The following is a 19,507-nucleotide window of genomic DNA, read 5'->3' as shown; positions in this document are numbered from 1 at the left end:
TTTTTTTTTATGGAAAACATCTTTAATGGATCTTTTAAAGTTATGTCTTGTTAAGTGAGTACATATAGATACAAATTCTCTATCCTAGCTACAGTCAGGGCAAGATATTTTTAAGAACCAGTCGAGTGCCTGTAAAAAAAAACAACAACACTGCATCTCATGGTGGTGTGTCTTCTCAAGGCTGGAGACACAGAGCCAATCTTTGACATTAGGCCTTGTGCTGCAGTGAGTAAATTTAGTCCAAAATCGATGTCAGTCAGGGACTTCTAATCCTTAAAAGACACACTGTAGATACAGACACACTGACATAAATCAATATTAAACTTGAGTGTCTCGACACCTTTTTTTCCCCCCAGGATGAATATTCTCTCTACTTGTAGAACTCGTGCTCCTGCTCGTCCTTTTTGATGACTGTCTTGTAAGCTTTTTCGAAGTCTTTAGCCAGGACGATATACCTGTTCTCACGCACAGCCAACATGCCAGCCTGAGGGAGACATAAACAGCAGGAGGAAGCCAAAGAATGAATTCAAAAGGTGTTTAGTTGTCTTAAACGCTAAGTAATTACTATTAAATTTTCCATGAGTTTTTGGAAAGTATAAACAGATAATGAAAGATGTAGCTCACCTCCTGGCAGATGGAGTTGATGTCAGCTCCAGAGATCTTGTCTGGTCTTGCCACATCTGTTCATCAGTTAAGGATGACTGAACTCAGGAGTATAAACATCTGTGCATCTGAGCATTGTTTACACATAAAGGAGTACGCAGATGAAACAGCAAAACGAGCTGCAGACTCTTATCCCCAACACTGTTTAAAATGCTAATGAACCAGCTGTTTCAGTTCGAGTTCAGTTTGTCCGAGATTCTTGGTGTTTTGTAGATTTGTTGTTGTTTACAAGATGCACTTTCGGATTCGTCTATATTTTTCGGATAGCAATTGTTATTTAACAGCACTGGTAAGGCTGGAGGGGATTCAGTTCAAGTGGTATTATTTTAGGTATACCACCAGGGAAAATCTGCATGTTTGGCGACAGGAGTCTTGATCCGTTTTCACATATGCACCCCGGATAATATCTAGATATTTACAGGAGGACTTCTCCAGAGATTCTCCCGAACTAGCCGTTCACATATGCTCCTCACAGCTGGAGACTATTCCTGTCAGAGGGGAGGGGGCTCGGGGGATTTCCTGAGGTAAGACGTGACGTAAAAAAACAACGCGGAAGTAGCGGCTGTAGCAACAGAGTCCGCTACACGACACTATAATGAGAATATTTGCCTTTACATCAATGCTATGTGTAATCCAATGGAATGACAACATCCACAAAAGAGAGGAGAACAACATACTGACGAACAGAAAACATAATGCAGCCGTTTAATTACGTGCACGGAGATCGTAGTGGTCACGTGCAGACACTTTAGGCAGTCACTGTATATAAACTCATTCTCTTTCCATTGGCTCAAATTGAAATCTCCGGAGTATATGCGGCCGAGTTCAGATATCGGCTCACTCAGATTTTCTGCGGAAAAAATACTAGGGGTCTGGTCGGATAAACTCCGGGTAAAGTCCGCGCGAAAAAAATGCAGCTGTTTGCGTTCACACATGAATCCCCTCCGGGTAGCTAAATCTCCAGAGTTTTTCAGGAGATTTCCGTATGTGTGAAAAGGGTTTTGGACTCACTGACAACTTTATCTAGTGTGGCTAAAAAACATTTTGAACCTGAATTACAGTACGCATCTTTAAGAAGTTTCTTATGAAATATTCATGTTTTCTACAGTCTAAGCTTGGAACAAGAGAATAACCCTTCATGCTGTACGAGTCCAATTCCTAATCTGCAAAGTGCCTCGCAAGACGAAGAAGGAAACATTTGCACAAAAAGGCAGCAGACAAGAAAACAAGACTCTTTCTGGCACAAACTAAAGTTGTATTTCCTATATATGAAGTTGGTGTATTGTCTTGTACCATGTAGATGTGCACTTAATGAACCAAAAGGATACAGTCCTCCAGGTCGACCTCCTCGGAGAGATTCATTTTACTGGTGATGGTGGAGAAAATTAGACGCTTCTGCCTGCGGTCGGGCAGGGGGAACTCAATCTTTCTGTCCAGACGACCAGGACGCAGCAGAGCCGGGTCCAAAGTGTCAGCTCTGTTGGTGGCCATGATAACCTGAAAGGGAGGAGGGTTGAAATGACAACAGTGCATGATGGGTAACTGTACACATATCACGATTAAGAGGGCATTCAGTGCCATTTAAGAAAACTCCTTCTGTCTCACTGAAGGGAAGACAAATAAGAAACACCTAGACTGAATGCACCTTTGCGGTCTAGGGTTATGGTTTTGCCTTTGGAGCTGGTAACCGGAGAGACAGCCCCTCACATAAGAAGGCTTTGATTAATTACAGGAAGGTGATGCTATGATTTAATATAGAATGTGTGTCATTGCAGAGCCTGCTTGTAATGAATGTCGCCTGCAAAAGGCTGGTAAAGTTAACAAAAAGCTGCTGCCAAGAATAACTTTAACTGGCAAAAAATAACGCCAATTAAAAGAAAGTTGATATGATACAACTTCACATTGTCATTTCTAGTTTGCCAGTAGAAACCCATATGCATGACAGAAAAACAAGAAACACAATGCAAAGCCCCAGTTGTACCTTCAACAAGATCTGTCAAAGCATCTGCCATAAAAAACCCTCCGGAAATTAAATTCTTCACAGAAAAAAAACAGTTCCTAGAAATAAGCAGCCACTCTCTTGAAACTCTCATGGCTCTCTTTGTGAGCTGGCTTTGCATATAACTCAAGGGCAAAATGTGCATTTGAGGTTTTGGAGACTGACAAAATAAACCTTTTTGGTGCCTTCTAAGCGGAATGGAACACCATAAGGCATAGCAACAACAGCAGAGTAAATAAATGGCTGGTTATGTCCCGCTGACGTGGCTCAGGCTCCATCAGCGGCACCACGAGTCAGCAAATGCACTGAAAGCGTAGTCACTGGGGGAAAGTTGAGAGCTTTCTTAGACAGGTAGACTTGACTCACCTTGACATTTACGTTCTGGTCAAAGCCGTCCATTTGATTGAGCAGCTCCAGTAAAATTCTCTGCACCTCTCTATCAGCTGCAGAAATAAAAACGCAAGGTCAGAGGGTACATATGTACCTAGATGTTGCTGCATTTACAAGGAATCAGGGAAACAAACATCCTAAAATGGGAAAACTTAAATTTAAAAAAATAATGTTGTCCCTCAAATATTAGAAATATAATATAGAAATATTTAGTAAGAATTCATTTTAAAAAATCCCCCACCAAGTCCCAGGTTGTTCTGCAAGTGATTTGTTTGGTCTGTATTTAGTCTGCAGCACATGTTCATACCTCCGGTCTGAGCATCAAAACGCTTTGTGGCAATGGCGTCAATCTCATCGATGAAGATGATGGCCGGGGCATTTTCCTTTGCCAGCCTGAAGACGTCGCGCACCATACGAGGACCCTCACCCAAATACTTCTGGACAAACTCAGAGCCCACCACACGGATGAACGCCGCTGGAGACAAAAACATTGAACAGGGATTTGTTTTTACTGTGCGCTAAATTAGATGTAGAAAATACCTTTTTTTAAATTATATAGTCAATAAGCTTGAATTCATCTTTCATTGTTTAGGGGAAAAAAGCTTTTAGTGTAATATAGTATAGAACAAAATAATCTTCGTCCATAGCTCTTTCTCTCTGGATCGTTGCACCTCTCTGGTTTTTGGATTGATCCGGGTTAATATAATCCACAATGAGAAAGCATTTCCAATTTAAGGGAAATAACCATCGCCTTTTCTTTTGTTTTATATCAAGTTTAAATATTTATAATCCTGTCCGCTTATATCTTGACACTGTACAATATGATCTCCCCACCCTCACTGTCTACAGTAGTAGTAATTTATCCAATCACAATCACAGTTATTGGCCTGTCAGCCTTTTGGCAGCATTGTCTATTTGACTCTCTACTTGCACCTCATTAACCTTTTCACTTTCTAATCTGTACTGTCAGTAAGTTTACTTTGACATTGTGTATTTTTGGACTTACACCTTCAATTTAATGTGATTTAATGATGTTCACACAAACCAGTTTACAATTCATACACTCTTTAAATCTGCACCTTATATATGTACTCTTCTACTAAAGGAGACGGGGCATTTTCTGCTCGGGCTCCTCGGCTGTGGAAAAACCTGCTTGAGGATCTCAGACCAGCTACATCAGTATCTGCTTTTAAATCACTTTTGAATACTGTTTGTTTTCCATTTTATTCTCCATGTCCTCTTGTTTTGTTGCTATATTCATGGTTTTATTGGGAACTTATTGTTGGGGATAATACTGTTGGTATTTTTATGTTCTGAAAAGCACTTTGTAAGTTGTTTTATAAATAACCTTTATTATCATAACTATTTATTTGAACTTCAACTACTGCACAGTCTCGTCTAAAACTCTGAACAGTAACACCTATGTGTCTATGATATGGTGGATTACCTGTAGTGTGGTGTGCCACTGCCTTGGCCAACATGGTCTTACCACAACCTGGAGGTCCATACATAAGGACACCCCTGGGTGGGTCAATGCCAATCTAGGAAAGGAAATAGACCAGAGTCATAAAGTATCCATTTTTGAAAAAGAAAAATCCTGTTATGCTCCTAACTATGAAAAGTTAAAGTGGGTTTAAAGGCCACAAAACATATTTATTGTCCATCTTTGAAATGTCTGACCTGTTTGTAGAGTTCAAAGTGGGTGAGTGGCAGCTCGACAGCTTCTCGGACCTCCTGCTTCTGAATGTCCATACCACCGATGTCTGCGTACATCACATCAGGCTTTTGGTCTGTGAGCAGAAGAAAAGGAAAAAAAAAAAAAGGAAAGTTATTACAGCTTTACTATTTAAATATTGTTAACTTTTTAAAATACCACCAACTTTAAGAAAAAGGTTTACATGTATTTTAAATGGTAGGATATGTGGCTACTGGTTAGAGAATTGAGCACTTTGACTGTTTGATTAGACTCAAGGCTTGTGTATAAGTGAGGAATGTGAACGATAAGCCAACTTAACAACGAGGGTCAAATGTTCTGTGAGTTGTAATGCAGCCGCCCTTCACTGGCAGAGGCTGTAGCTCCAGTTAGTAGCTATTGCTGTACTGCCATAAATCTCTACAACCTGGATGTAACCAAGTACCAAAAAAAAAGGATGGCATCTTTTAGATGAAGTCCAGAGTGGTTTGGCAGTATTTTGATCCAGAAAATGGATTGATGATGGCTTAAACTGACATGAAACTATTTAACAGGAGCATTGTGTAACCATAACAAGCATGTGGATGTTAGCCTACAAGGAGGACCAAGGCTGGTAGAGCACTGCTAATGTATAATGTTTTCTGAGTGTTTTTCAGTCTGAATTAAATAAGAACATCCCCAGCAGAAATCATAAATAATATCTTGTGGCACAATTACACAAAAAGGATCATGGTTGTCTTGGTCAGGAATCTCTTACCTGGAATCTATCTGGAAACCTTAAATAAGACAATGGTACCGAGTGTCTTACCAGAAGTCAGCATCATGATGCTGCTGTCAGCTTCAGGAGGGAGAACATCCACCAGGGCATTGCTGTGCTTGTGCAAAGCCACTGAGGCGTTGGGCTTCAGCAGCTCTCTGTCGATGGTGCTTAAGATGCGCACATAGTAGTTGGATCCTGAGAAGAAAGAACACAAGGAAAGAACTCATTACACATTTAAAATGATGTACCGCATACTGAATAATTAACATTTGACAGTACATAGTACATTTCTTCCAGTTTCTCTTAAAAGACTCTGAAAGGCAGCACATGGTTAAGCATTTTAATATACAGCTTGTATGCATCATCTGCCATTTCATTCATTTTTAATTCTTAGCTGGATCTATTCATATATTTTTAATTTCAAAGTCTGCATTTTGTGAATTTTATATATTTTCTATCCATCTCTTAGTTTTAATGCATGAAGATCACAATCATTTTTATCCCTTTAGACAATATTCCCTGTAACGTTAACAAATTACTAATAAAATCTGTAAACTGTAGACTGGTCAAGAGAAACATCTGTAAAAAGGGCTTCCACACATTTTTTGATGGGACAGTGGATAGAGTCAGAAGTAGGGTTGACAGAGCGGAGAACAACATTTGTGAAAAGAGCCGAGGGTCAGTATTGAACCCTCGCCACCCGCTTGGAGTAGGATAGTCTCCGTACACGGGGCGTGCAAGATAACCCCTAGGTGATCCAGCTCCCCAAAGGCTCAAACTTTCTGACGTGCGAAGACATCTAGCAAATTGAAAGCCTTTAATGCCAACCCACCCATCAAGCATTCCTGCTGGAACAATGTGAAGAGCAAGAGATGCTCGGTGGTATTGTAAGCAGACTTGTAAGGTATTTTCTCAAGATTTATATTTATTTATATTGCATATTGCATTTTAATATGCAGCAATTTTTTGCAGAATATACAAATAAATGTATGCTGTATAAAGCATGTTTTTATTGTATTTTAATGTTACCTGTAGTAGAGCCAACAATGGCTGTGTTCTGATCAACAGCTTCCAAGAACTGGCCAATGACCAGAGGTATGCTCTGTATCCTCTTCACCTCCTCCTGGGCATGGAGGAACTCCTTCTTTAGGTTTTTCTGTTCATCTTTGATGTACTCCTCCTGTACCTCCAGGAACTCCAACTCCTGCTGCAGCTTCTGCAAACACAAAAGGACAAAAAGGAAAGAAAAAGAAAGAAGGTAAGAGCATGCTTCAGATGAAAATACTATAAATCTGAGCGGAGACCACAGTGAATGGCTACGTGTGGGCAATAAAACAACAAGCTCACTAAAAAAAAAAAACTACTTTTGGAAAACGGAAGTCGACAGTCTGCAATAATCCAGTCTTCATATGAATCCAGAAATCCCATTTTACGTATTTAAAACTTGTTTATTTACTATCACTGTAGCTTCTATGAGAACTGTGTCTGTCAGTGAAACCGCTGTGTTTGAAATGTATGCACTGCAAAGCCTGCTGCTATTAACAAATAAAAACAATACATAGAATAGAATTACTTTATTGATCCCAAACTGGGAAATTGTGGCGTTACAGCAGCAGGTTATCCAACACACAATATGAGTAAAAAACACAATATTAGCAAATCTAAACATAATATAATATTAACTACAAAGTAAATAAGTACTAAAAGATATCAAAAATAAGATTGTGAATATACACAACCAGGATTTCACTAAGCATTACTAGTCTTAAATAGGAAGATTAAATATGAAAGATTAAATGTAAATGTGCAAAAACAGAGGACAATGGACAGTATTGACATAAGTTAAAGTGCATGAGTGTAGACATATAATAAGCAGAAACTATACAATATAAAGGCGAGTAGACAGACAAATGAAGTGAACATGAGTGCAGGGATAATTTGTAAATTGAACATGTGCAGAACAGATTACAGTAAGGAGAGACAGATATTATCATGATGGTGAGCTGTTGTTCAGAGTTATGGCCTAAACATGTGAATTCAGTCATGAATGAAACATGGCTTTTGGTAAGGTAAGGTTTAACATTTCAAGAGAAGTTTCTAAAGAAGGTGTCAGACCTTATATCTGCTGTAGAGGTCCTCAAGATCTTCTGGTTCTGGGGCCAGGAAGGACAGGCCTGTCTGGGGTCTGGATGTCAGTACTGCCGGCATGTCTTCCTGTGAACACAGAAATAAAACATTTATATCAACATTCATTAATCGTCTTAATAACAAAGCAATAACTGGAGCAGCAGGACGCAAAGTAAACAGATAAAATGTAGTTATGGAACAGACGTCTTTTCTCTACAGAAACTAGTCGATGTTAAATTTTGACAACAAATAAAAACACAAGCTCAGTTAGCATTAGCTCGAAAACAGCTACCTCACTAACATGATCCAAATAAATAATATCCGAATATTTCAAGACGTTTACAAAACACAAACAAAAAAAACAAAACCCGTTCCACAATTGCGCTAATGCTAGCAGCTAGCTTACGTGCATGACATAGCAACTGCACCGAGAATGAACAGGCAGGTTTACGTTTCAGCATCTAAAACCAGCCAAAACCAAACAGTTACATATTACGACTCGCAATCACGGGCAGCGACGCGTAAAAATGTAAAGATTTACCAAAGCGTACCAAAAGAAACTGCAAAATGTTAAGAGCAAAACAGGAAACAATGTCACTGATTCATACCGGGATCTTTTCAACAGCGACGATATCCTCCATGTTGAAATATGCCTTCCGAATGACGTCATGACGTACAACGTTGGAAGAAGGCTGTATGGGTAATGGAGTTCTTCACGCAACATTTTGTTTCAGTCACTACTTTCATTCTTTCTGCCATCAGGCTGTTAAACCTCGACAGTGGTCACTTGGAATGAAAGATTATTTTTATTATGTTACCTTATTTTATGTTTCTGTGTTTAACCACACTAATTTGGACTTGTAGGCTAAAGCCTGTACACATTCTCAGAATTTATTAATACAATATAATGTGTAATGCATCCTAGAATGCCCCATATGAGGCCTAATTATTTATTTAGTTAGTCATTTATTCATTTAATGTTTTAAACTTAAACTTTGTATTTTAATCTTTAACCAACCCAGTGTGTGTGCATCATTATTCAAGAAGCCACATGAGGGAGCCAGTGTGCATTTCTGTCAAGGTAGTGATTTATTTATTTTCTCCCTAACACACTCCTGTCTGCTGTGTGTTGTAAATGTAGGCTATGTGTGGTCTGGGTCGACTGTCAAAACCAAACTGCACTTCATGTAGCATAAATCTGTTTGAATCTGAATCTGGATTAAAAGTGACACTGCAAGGTGGCCTTCAACGGTCTGACTCAATGAAATAATTCTAATGTCCAGCTTTGATCTGCATTTAGTCTAAATGTTTTTACATGTTTTTTACATTGAGCTACTCAGTAAGCCACTTTAGAAGAGGCCAGCTGAGAATTTGATGGCACAGATGCAACTTTGGTAAAGCCACTCGTTTGGGCACAAAAGAAGAGTAAATCTATAAGTCAGACTTCTCTTTGTGTGCAGGAAGTGACATCTTAACTTGTTGGACTTCATGCGGTTTGACGCATAATACACACTGGGGGCTCTCTTCATTACCCACCGTTTTACAGTTGAAGATGGGGGCGGGATATGATTCAATATCTAGCCCCTGTGACGTTTTGCCTTCAATATGAATATCACAGGGGCTTAACTGGGGCAAAAAGTGATCACGTGGAGCTCCTGCTGTAATACACATACCCCTTGACACAACACCGGGTAACCTCTAGGGGTAGTGCTTTTAAGTTTGGGAATCACTGTAATATGGTTTTATTTCTGCATAACTATGGTGGTGTTTATAATTTGATATACAGGTTTAAGGAAAGGCTCAAAGTTAAGAACAACATGCACTACGTAATGATTTTTGATACAAGTTATATTCATCCTTTCTGAATGGTCATGATAATATTTGTGCAGGCAGACAGGTGAGCTTTGGTCAAATCAAGCCACAACATATTTTCTTCGACCATTTAAAGTTTTAATAAAGCAGAACAAATATGTGTGGCATACGATTTATATGAGTGTTGTTCTAAAAAACATTTCCCTTTGCATCCCCACCACATGTGCTTCTGACTTGCCTAAAATTGGAGGGTGTGAAGGTGTCATGCATATCTTCTTGCAGAGCAGGTGGGCTTGTGTTGCCCAGCATCTGCATTCAGTGGGAAAAGCATAAACGGCTTAACACCCTCACACAGTTATATAAACCTCAGAGGAAGTGTCTTTGTGTGTGTTTAAGTGTGCATGTGCTTCCGTGTTTCTGTGTGTGTCTGTGGTTTGGGGGGGGGGGTACATATGAATGCACATCATTTTTATTCACTCAGAGCATGTGGCACCTTGTGTGTTTAGTCAACAGGCATGTTTAAAGTGATACTATCTGAGACGCATCACAGCTTAAAACTGACAAAATGGGGACAGACACAACTGATGATTCTCTACCTTCTGATCTCAGGTAAGATGTATAAAGATGCTGTGGTTTAGAGATTCAAAAATATGTGTATTTATTCTAGGGCTCCTGAAGTTATCCTAATTTATATATATATATATATATGCAGTATTTCATCACAGTGTGTTGAAACCGAAGTGTTCAATTGAAGGACATTATGAGCCTGTCAAACATTTCTAAAATAAAAGGACAAACTTTTGACGTCATTTCCTGAAAGTGTTCAGCTAATGGGAATTTCTATTGTGGTTTCTTTGCTTCGACACTGCTGTTCAGTGTGGTTATGGCTCTGGGGAAGAAGCTGTCCTTGAGTCTGTTTGTCCGTGCTCTGACAGACCTGTAGCGTCTGCCAGAGGGCAACATGTCGAACAGATGAAAGCCGGGGTGTGAGCTGTCCTTTACAATGTTTTTTGCTCTGTTCAGGCAGCGGGAGTTATAAATGTCCTTAAGTGAGGGGAGTGTGCAGCCGATGATCTTTTATGCTGTGTTTATTACTCTCTGAAGCCCCTTTCTGTCTGCTTCAGTGCAGCTGGCGTACCACACTGTGATGTAGTACAGCAGCAGGCTCTCGATGGAAGAGCGGTAGAAGTTTGGCTTTACTTCATAAAATGCCATTCATTTTGGACAGCTGTCAGACACAACATCCACATAATTTGGGGGTTAAAAAATGTATATGCAGGACATCCTTAAATGGACTTGAGCTTGTATAGAGCTTTTCTAGTCTCCTGACTACTCAAAGCACTTTTACACCGCAGGTCAACCCTACCCATTCACACACTGATGGCAGAGGTTGCTAAAGTTGCAATCAGAAGTAATGAATCCATTCATACACATTCATATGCCGCTGACCAAGCAGCGCGAGCAATTTGGGGTTAAGTGTCTTGCCAAAGGACACATCGGACATGTTGCTGAAAGAGCTGGGGGTCAAACCCCCAACCATCTGGTTGAGAGAAGACCGACTCTACCAACAGAGCCAAAGCCGCCCCATTAAAGGCTTACTCTGCGATTTTTTGATCCAGCAGATGTAGCCCTTGTGCACCAGCATGCATTGTTGTGTTAGCATGCTAATGCTAGCGATCTTTATTATGCTCGTATCTTCACACTGCATGTAAATTTACCCAAAATGATCTAGAAATGCTTACGACCGGCCGTCCGGGCGATGTAAACAAACTGAAGATAGGACTCGGAAAACTCGGAAAGCATCACAGACAGTGGGACTCCGGTGTTACACCCATTGTAGACAGTCATGACTCACAGAGTTATTTTCAGAGGATATACTTGATTTCTATTACATTTAAGTGTGAAAAAATCGCATATTAAGCCTTTAATATTAAGGTTGTTTTTGCGTTCATTTTTTATCCTCAAACTATCTTTTTCTGTTGATTGATAAAATCTGAAAGATCATTCATCCACACTGTTTTAGATGAATTAAAAATTAAAATACTTGTCATGTGAAAACTTTTCTTGTCAGGTTGTTGATCAGTTCTGGAGAGCCAAAGACCAATGTTTTAGGAGGTTGAATCTCAAAAAGGACACAGATCCTCATACTCGATGCTCACCATAACAAATTCTTTTGAAGCTATTAGAAGATCCCCGTCTGACCTTTAAAGTCTATTTTCACTTCTTCTCTGGGAATATAACTGCGTATAGCAGTTTAAAGGGCTGAGGTTTACAGGACAGACTTTATAATCCCCAAGGGGAAATTCAGTGTTTTCACTTTGTTATTGATATAGACTGTATAAAACATGGACGTAGTCTTAATGACGTCACCCTTTGGTTTCTGAAACGCACTGTGGATGGCGGTCACCATATTGGAAATGCTGTCTCAACCAAACTTTCTGTCAATCTAAAAACAGATGCTGAGGTGCAGCTGAGGCGGGCCTTAACCCTCCTGATAAACCAGCACTGACATCAGTCACTCCCCTAATCATGCATGACTCTTTGTATAAAAAAAATACTCGTTGGTATAAAAAAAGAGAGAGGGTTGTGACGTTAGAATGCAGTTTCTTTTTAATCTGAGCTGCACCTGAATCGTGTTTCCTTTTGGCAAAATTTAACTTTTGTGTGTGTATATATTAAATGTGTAAAACAATGTGTGTAAATGGACTGTGTACAAAATAAAAAAAGATTTTGCCATGATACATTGGTGGCTGATGGCCAGGGGGGGCCATGACATTCATAGTAATTGGTCATAATATTACATATGTATGTATCATAATACATTCAATCTTCCATATTTAATCTTCCTATTTAAGACTAGTAATGCTTAGTTAAATCCTGGTTGTATATATTCACATTCTTATTTTTTATATCTTTTAGTACTTATTTACTTTGTAGTTAATTTTATATTGTGTTTAGATTTGCTAACATTGTTTTTTTTACTCATATTGTGTGTTGGATAACCTGCTGCTGTAACGCCACAATTTCCCAGTTTGGGATCAATAAAGTAATTCTATTCTATTCCATATTCTATTCTATTAGTGTAAGCTGCACAGGCACGGGATGAGCATTTTAGTGGTTGACAAAGTGATGGTAGGGTTTGAACGGAAACTATTATGGTTAACTAACATCCTGTCATTGTTTTATTTCTGACTGTTTTGCAGGTACATGCTCCCTGGTCACAGTCCACCAGCCTCCTGTGATAATGGCTGCCCTCGGACGTGCTGTTGTGCTACAGTCCAACCTCATTCTATCTCCTGATGAGAAGATGTCGGCCCAACCGGTTCTGTATTGGGACCATTTAAAAGGAGACTCTGACAGTGCCAGACTGTGGCCCAGCTCAAAGAGCTACAAGAGCCGTGTAGCACTGATGGACAGTAATGAAGACTCCTTCAACAAGTCCATACTGCTCAAGAATGTGCAGTGGGACGACAGCGGGAAGTACTTGTGCAAACTTTCCATCACCACAGAGGGGAAAAAGTTCAGGGAGCAGGGCAAACCAACTTTACTGATGGTTTACGGTAAATACAAGGTTCTAGATATTTTCCAGTTTCCAATGCTTAGCAGCAAAGGCAAATAATGATATGAATGCATGTTTCATCTACTAGTTCATTTCAAGCTTCTGTAGGGTTTAGCTCAAGATAAGGAACTGGGAAAAGTTTTGGTTCAATGGAATGATCAAGATAACCTGAGAAGTAGGATTTAGGCCAAGGGGTTAAACTCTCAATACAGTATCTCTACAAGGAAAGACAAGAACTACAAGGCAGGATGAGGTCTTTAATGTGCCTTGTTCTCATGTGACTGAATAATCGGGTTTAGATGGATCCAAATACAAGTTAGAACAAAGATACACACAGTAAATTAATTAGAATTTTAAATGAACCAGATTACACCCCATGCAGCATGAATCTTTGGTTTAAGGGGAAAATCCTCTCACAGCTACACGAAGATGATACACATATTGTCACCGTAACATTTGGTCAATCTTATACCAACCTAAGCATATACTGGAGTTATATCGAGTTAGACAATGCATATAGGCTTAAAAGTTCAGGATAATGGTCGTATGATTTAGGGGCCCGACGGATGTGGGACTTTTGGGGCTGATACCGATATTAGGAAGAGAAATATCAGGTGATTTCTTTCTTAGATCTGTCTTCAATCTTAAATCTTTAAAAATAGATAGATATACACATTTTTTTGCGTTTATCCCTCAAGTGCAGTTATCAAACAACGTCACAAAAGACGGTCGCTCCACCGGAAAGTAAGCATGTACGTGCATCACTGATTGACACTCTGGAGAGTGATATGCTAGTTGTAATCCGTATAGCACCCTCTGCTGGGGACATCCATAAAGAGAACTGCTAGTGTAAACAATGATACTCAAATTAAATGCTTTTTGACAGGTGAATAAATCTAGAAATATCTGCGCGTATCAGAGATAAAATCAGCCGATACAGATATTCACTTCATATGCTAATATCGGTCAGGCTCTAGTAGCCTATTATTCCCCCCAAAACTGAGAGGTTACCATATTTTTGGAGAAGGCTTTGACTCTTATACAGACCGTGTGGACAGCAGAGTCTCACTCAGTGGAGACAAGTTCTACCACAAGTTTAATGGCTGTTAGTTATTTATTTAAGTTTGGCAACATCAGCAGAATCAGTAAAGGTAAAGTAATGAAGCTCCATGACTTACTACAACGTATGTCTGTCACTGTCCACTTTCAGACAGCATGATCTTTAACATCACCGCTCATGACGACTCTCTGCTCTGCTGTGAGGTCAAGGTGACCAGGGGTCCGGCTGTGGTTTTGTCCATTTTTCACGAGGGTTCCGAACTGGAAACTGGTGACTGTGGTCCAGAAGAAGCTGCTGCAGCTCTGCCCTACGTCACACTCTCCAAGAGCGTACATGTGAGGGGCGGTGGAAACTACGAGTGTCAGCTGCACCTGAATGCAGATCTGATAACTAAAAGCAGCTTCCAAAATAATCCATCGGGTAAATATCTCTCTCCTGATCTGCACTGGTTATCTATGCATGCACATGCCTACTCTTCAAACGGGAAAAAGAAAATATGATTCATTTAAAACAATCCGACGGTATCCGACAGTTTTGCTAAGCATTTAATTGTCCTTTCTACTGTATGTGAAAAACCCACACTGCAGATCAGTAAGGAAACACTGTTCAAGAAAAATAAAAGGGGGGGGGGGGGGGGGGGGGGTTCAAACTACAAACACTTTGGAGTATTTAATCCTATGTGTTCTGGCTCAGACTGCTGAAGCTTCATATTTTCACATTTATTTAAATATTTTTGCATGGACCTAAATGTGGATTCTGCTACCTGTCACACACAGAAGCAGACTATTAAGAGGGAATCTTTTAAGGGCCAGTATGAAGAGGAAAAGGGCATTGGAGAATTGTTTAAAGACATGAAGAAATGCAGGGCTCATCTCTTTGTTCCCTCGATGGCTTTTCCCCAAATCAGGCCCCTTCGTGTTCCCTCAGGCCTGAATTCCCCCCATCAGCACGGCCCTTCTATAACGCACATAACGTGTTTTTATCACAAACACAGATTTTGTCTTTGTCTTGAGAAAATCCATTAATACTGTCCCCAAGACCCTAAAATAACTTCCTTGAATAAGTGAAAGTTTTGAAGGGCTGTTTTGAATTGATTTAAAGTTGGTCTTTAACAAACTGAATGACCTGAAAGCAGTTCAGCAGATTAGCCAAAACCATAAATGCCTTGTATGGAAACACTTACTTTGCCTGGTTGGTGGGTGCAGAGGTTCAGTCTGATGTGTCAAACATGTCCTGCAGACCCCCACACTTCAACTTAATTTAGATAAATTCTCTTTTTTTCTTTTTCCATCATCAACTGAAGAAGCCCAAGGTGCTAAGAACACTGTTTCAGTTTCAGTGTTACCAACGGCCGCTGATTAGACTCTCTTACACAAGCGCTTACTTTCCTGTTGTTTAGGTAAAATGTTTCACATTCACTCTTTAAGGACGAAGTAGCACAAAAAGTCAAGACATTTGGAAAACTGTAACTGTTCAATGATTGCAGGTCCGATCAGTGTTTCTTTGGTTTCTGTTCCAGGTGTAGAGGTGTTTCCAGAGCCGTGGCCCCTGTATGGTTCTCTCCTCCTGGTGCCCATCACCGTCCTGCTGGGACTCATAATTGTACAGAAGTGCAGAAGCTGAGTTTGTCAACATCTGGCTGGAATAGAGAGACTACGTTGTTGATATCTATGATAGAGGATTCACTTTCCATCAGAAAAAAAAGTCACCCTCAACTTCCTCATTCATCTGAAATGTGTTCTTCTGCTTCTGTTTTTTTTTTTTTTTAACTCTATCGCCATCTAATGGTGGCCAAGTGTCACTGCACAACAGGGCCATCACTGATATTAAAAGAATCTGCTTTATACGTGTTCTCAAACACTGAATTGCATAGTATTTTAAAAGCACGCACACAGGGATACACATCAAAGCTTTAACTGTATGGAAGCCCTAAACGGGTAGGCATCAATACATCGAATTCAACTAAATTTTTTTGGTTGTTGTCTCAAGATCGCAATTTATTTGTTTCGTCATAACAGGATTCAAATTGTTCTGTGATTTCTCAGGAACTCAAGAAATGATCTCGTTAGCACCTGGAAACCAACGTTGGTCTGCCGAAATAACGAGATAAATAAGACGAGAAATAAATCTTAATGTACTCGTCATCAAGGGATAAAAGATTCAAATAAAATGTACTGATGCATGTCTGTCCCGATAGGTAAGGACTACTAAGCTAACACATAAAGAAAGAGTAGAAAGGATATTTATGCAAACATTGTGCACAGTATGTGAACCATTGTAGGCTTTTAACCTATCAAAACTAGAAGGCTGTGTGATTTTAACCATTTGACAACTAGTGATCACATGACTAGAGTAGTCAAAATGTCTCATATGTCATTGCATCAAACTTTTATCTTTTTTGTAAACTTTAGATACTTGAGAAGCTATGATTGATCAGAAACAAAAAGATTGATAAAAACAAGTTTGTCGTCAATGTGTCTACTTCAACGAGCGACATTCATCCTAACTTGTTGCTCTGATTTAATTGAATCCACATATTTACAAAGATTGAAAGGGATGCTGGTGGAATTAGGGACAGAAGGGTCATTCACACTTTAGCACACAGTTACACGTACACACAAGCACACACACTCAGTGAACGATGCATTTTCAAGGACCCGCACAGGGATGCAATCAGCACAGTAATCCTCACTACTGGCATAATGAAATGGCCAAAGGATCAGCAAACACACACACACACACACCCACACGGAGGACAGTTTCCCCTCTGAGCTGAGTCAGAGGAAAAAGGCATCACACCTCTTCATCAGGTTACATGTGGATTTAAAAACAATGGCGTTTAGTGGGATGAGCTTTTTCTCAAGAAGTGACAGTACAGCAAACTATAATGTACCTCACTGAAATTAAAGTTTTCTATCACTTTGTCTTATTTACAGCTAAAAAAGATTCAAAGATAACGTAACTTTCAGAACATACTTTTAAGAGTAAAAAAACAAACCAAAGAAAGTAACTTCTCATGCTTGAAAAAATGGCTACAATAAACACTGAGAAGTTACTCTCTTTGATTTGTTTTATTACTCATATGTTCTTAAAGTTATGTTATCTTTTGTTATCGTTTAGTCATTTTTAACTGTGACTACTAATGTTTGACATAACAAGAATACACAGTTTGAAAGACTTTATTGTTTTATCTATGGCTTGCTCCTCTTTGAACCCACCACATACGACACCTTCTATGTAGTAGGCTATATTTGCATTTGTAATGATTGTACATTTGACTTTTTTATGTCTCACTTCTGACTTTAATTGTTTTACACTTTGTTGTTTTAGAACTGTATTTACATCAATCTTGCATTTCAACACATGTATTGCCGGCGTTATCGTCCAATAAGCCTTTAAATCTTGTATCGTGTGTTTGTTTTTAACAGTTTTGGACTGTGTGTTTAGACTTTTTTTTATGATATTTTCTTGGATTCCATCAGTCATGCTGATCCAAGCAAACCAAAACAAGAAAAAAATCTATAAAACATGTTGTAGTTTTTCTGTTATATCAATGACAACACTGATTTCTTAGCAAACACGTGGGGGGGTTTTAAGGATAAAAACATTACATAAAATCACTGTTGCCATAACAACGTCTCTATACCTCCTTCACTCCTCCTCCTCCTCCCTCTCTCTCTCTCTCCATCCCTCTGTTGCAATGCATCACACCCTACCTCCTCCTCCTCCTGCATGCACGTTCCTCATCCAGCCTTCACCCATCCTTAAGACTGATTAGCGCAGCATCCTCGCGCGGACACACGTCATTTCTGGAGGTTTCTGTTTTCGTGTGCGCGCGCATCCCTCCACGTTCTTTTTTCCAACTTTTGACTCCTCGATCAATGCTTCTCCAGGAGGAATACGCGGGTCATGACCGGTCACTTTACCGACAACTATAACACCAAGGAGGAGGGTATCTGTGTTTTAATTTGATTTTCTTGGTGCCGTGTGTTGAGCCTAAAAAACTCTCTAATGGTTCCCCGATGTGAGAGAAGAGGCTAACCCAGGATCTGACAGCCTGAAGCGGGATGGAAACCGTCCACCTTTAACCCATCATCAAGGCGACATGTTTTAAAGGGTACTGGTGACGGAAAACGCTTTATTTTGTTGGCAACAGGTAAAAAGGACGCTAAGGTGCTGCGCTCGGTGATGCGTTTATGGGCTCGTAAAAAATGGGCAGGTGCATCACTGATTCCAAATTTTGTTGGCTTCAGCCTTGTCAAAAATATTCGCATCCTGCATTAGGCCAAATTCTAGAACTTTTCTGGAATGCACAAAAGAAGAGCGCACTTTTTTTTTTTAGCCTCATCAGGCGCACAGATGAGGAGGCTGCAGTGTAAATAAATCACACCCTTCAATGCATGCCTTTAAGTCCTGTTAAAGACTTGCGTCATGTGGTGGTGACCCATCTGAGCACTAGAGTCACCTGTGCAGCTGAGAGCCCCACGTGCAAACAGCAGCTTTACAAAAACACAGATGGTTTATGTGATGTGTAAACAATGCGGATGATTTTGCTTGAATAAATCAAAAGCAACCAGACTCGGGGCTAGATCGCAGCCTCCTGGGTTCTCTGAGGAGATATGTAGGAGAGAACCTTGACTGCAGAAAGAAAGCCACAACACTGTTACGAGGCAATAATAATACAAAATGAAATTTCTTCCAAAGCCAAAGAGAGGTGGAACAAAGCAAGAGGAGTTTTCCACAATGCTTCCATTTTTTTCCATTTCACTCACACTGTGACTCTACCAAACACTGACCCTCCTTTTTAGCCCTGGCCGTGCCTGCAGACAGGCCTGAGGGAAAAGTCTAACATTTTTTATTGGAGGCATTCATGCTTGCATTATTTTGACATTTGACTTTTTCGCACAATCACTCCAGCTCTTTGCTTCTTTAGATCACTTTAGATCAGATCAGCCTGAGATATCTGTCTTCCATTCAAGGTAGTGGAGCACACAAAGTCTCATTGTGGAGCCAAACAGGTGTAAGCAGGTCTCAGGGTGTGCCACACAGTATAAATAGTTGAACAAAGGCCCATTTTGGATTGACGAGAGGTCGAAACCTGACACTAGGAGTGATTCCACCCTGTGGAAACTCTACACGCACAGGGAGGCTGGACAGAAAAACAACATTTAGATTCTGAGAGGGTAAAGAGAAGAGGAACACTGTTGCGTCCACTACTGCTCCCGCTGGATTTTCAAGTAGGAGACAGCAAGAAGACCCACCCACAACTCCGTCCAGCTTTTATATCAGCTGGGGAAAAAAAAGGAGGAGAAGAAGACAAGAAGGCGGACCACACCCAGAGTCCCAGCAGTCTCCTCCTCTCACCCCTCGGAGTTTTAATCCAGGACATCTCTGACATCTTAGTGCCGGAATAGCTGCCGTGTAGATCAGCCTTGTGTGTCCTA

The 19,507-nt window shown here is 40.0% G+C and overlaps 2 protein-coding genes across 3 annotated transcripts; one reads left to right on the top strand and one right to left on the bottom strand.

Moving 5' to 3' along the window:
- psmc4 (proteasome 26S subunit, ATPase 4) lies at positions 1 to 8,316 on the bottom strand. Of its 2 annotated transcripts, none has more exons than XM_061050035.1 (11): positions 8,241 to 8,316; positions 7,621 to 7,719; positions 6,535 to 6,721; positions 5,554 to 5,700; positions 4,733 to 4,842; positions 4,500 to 4,593; positions 3,360 to 3,527; positions 3,029 to 3,105; positions 1,992 to 2,160; positions 625 to 680; positions 1 to 484 (listed from the first exon to the last, which is right to left on the bottom strand). In XM_061050035.1, the coding sequence occupies exons 1-11, from the start codon at positions 8,271 to 8,273 to the stop codon at positions 371 to 373; spliced, it is 1,254 nt and encodes a 417-aa protein (XP_060906018.1). In that variant the 5' UTR covers positions 8,274 to 8,316; the 3' UTR covers positions 1 to 370. The 2 variants fall into 2 exon arrangements, with proteins under 2 accessions (XP_060906018.1, XP_060906019.1); XM_061050036.1 differs by having other exon boundaries at positions 8,184 to 8,280.
- Positions 8,317 to 9,890: 1,574 nt separating this feature from the next.
- On the top strand, positions 9,891 to 17,698 carry LOC132983636 (uncharacterized). Its single transcript, XM_061050034.1, has 4 exons — positions 9,891 to 10,053; positions 12,648 to 13,004; positions 14,214 to 14,483; positions 15,583 to 17,698. The coding sequence occupies exons 1-4, from the start codon at positions 9,960 to 9,962 to the stop codon at positions 15,684 to 15,686; spliced, it is 825 nt and encodes a 274-aa protein (XP_060906017.1). The 5' UTR covers positions 9,891 to 9,959; the 3' UTR covers positions 15,687 to 17,698.
- Positions 17,699 to 19,507: the final 1,809 nt, after the last annotated feature.

This window comes from Labrus mixtus, chromosome 11, assembly GCF_963584025.1.
Source record: "Labrus mixtus chromosome 11, fLabMix1.1, whole genome shotgun sequence".
Taxonomy (NCBI): Eukaryota; Metazoa; Chordata; class Actinopteri; order Labriformes; family Labridae; genus Labrus; species Labrus mixtus.
The sequence above is the reverse complement of the archived record's forward strand: the minus strand, read 5'-3'. Positions and strand labels throughout refer to the sequence as shown.

Bases quoted from the DNA above. Each gene is read 5' to 3' on its own strand.
- psmc4 (XM_061050035.1), bottom strand. From the start codon at position 8,273: ATGGAGGATATCGTCGCTGTTGAAAAGATCCCG. The intron at 3,106-3,359 runs GTATGAACATGT...TTATTTCTGCAG, and splicing joins TTTTGATGCTCAGACCGGAG to CTGATAGAGAGGTGCAGAGA. The intron at 485-624 runs GTGAGCTACATC...TGTCTCCCTCAG, and splicing joins TCAACTCCATCTGCCAGGAG to GCTGGCATGTTGGCTGTGCG.
- LOC132983636 (XM_061050034.1), top strand. From the start codon at position 9,960: ATGTTTAAAGTGATACTATCTGAGACGCATCACAGCTTAAAACTGACA. The intron at 10,054-12,647 runs GTAAGATGTATA...ACTGTTTTGCAG, and splicing joins TCTCTACCTTCTGATCTCAG to GTACATGCTCCCTGGTCACA. The intron at 14,484-15,582 runs GTAAATATCTCT...TTTCTGTTCCAG, and splicing joins CTTCCAAAATAATCCATCGG to GTGTAGAGGTGTTTCCAGAG.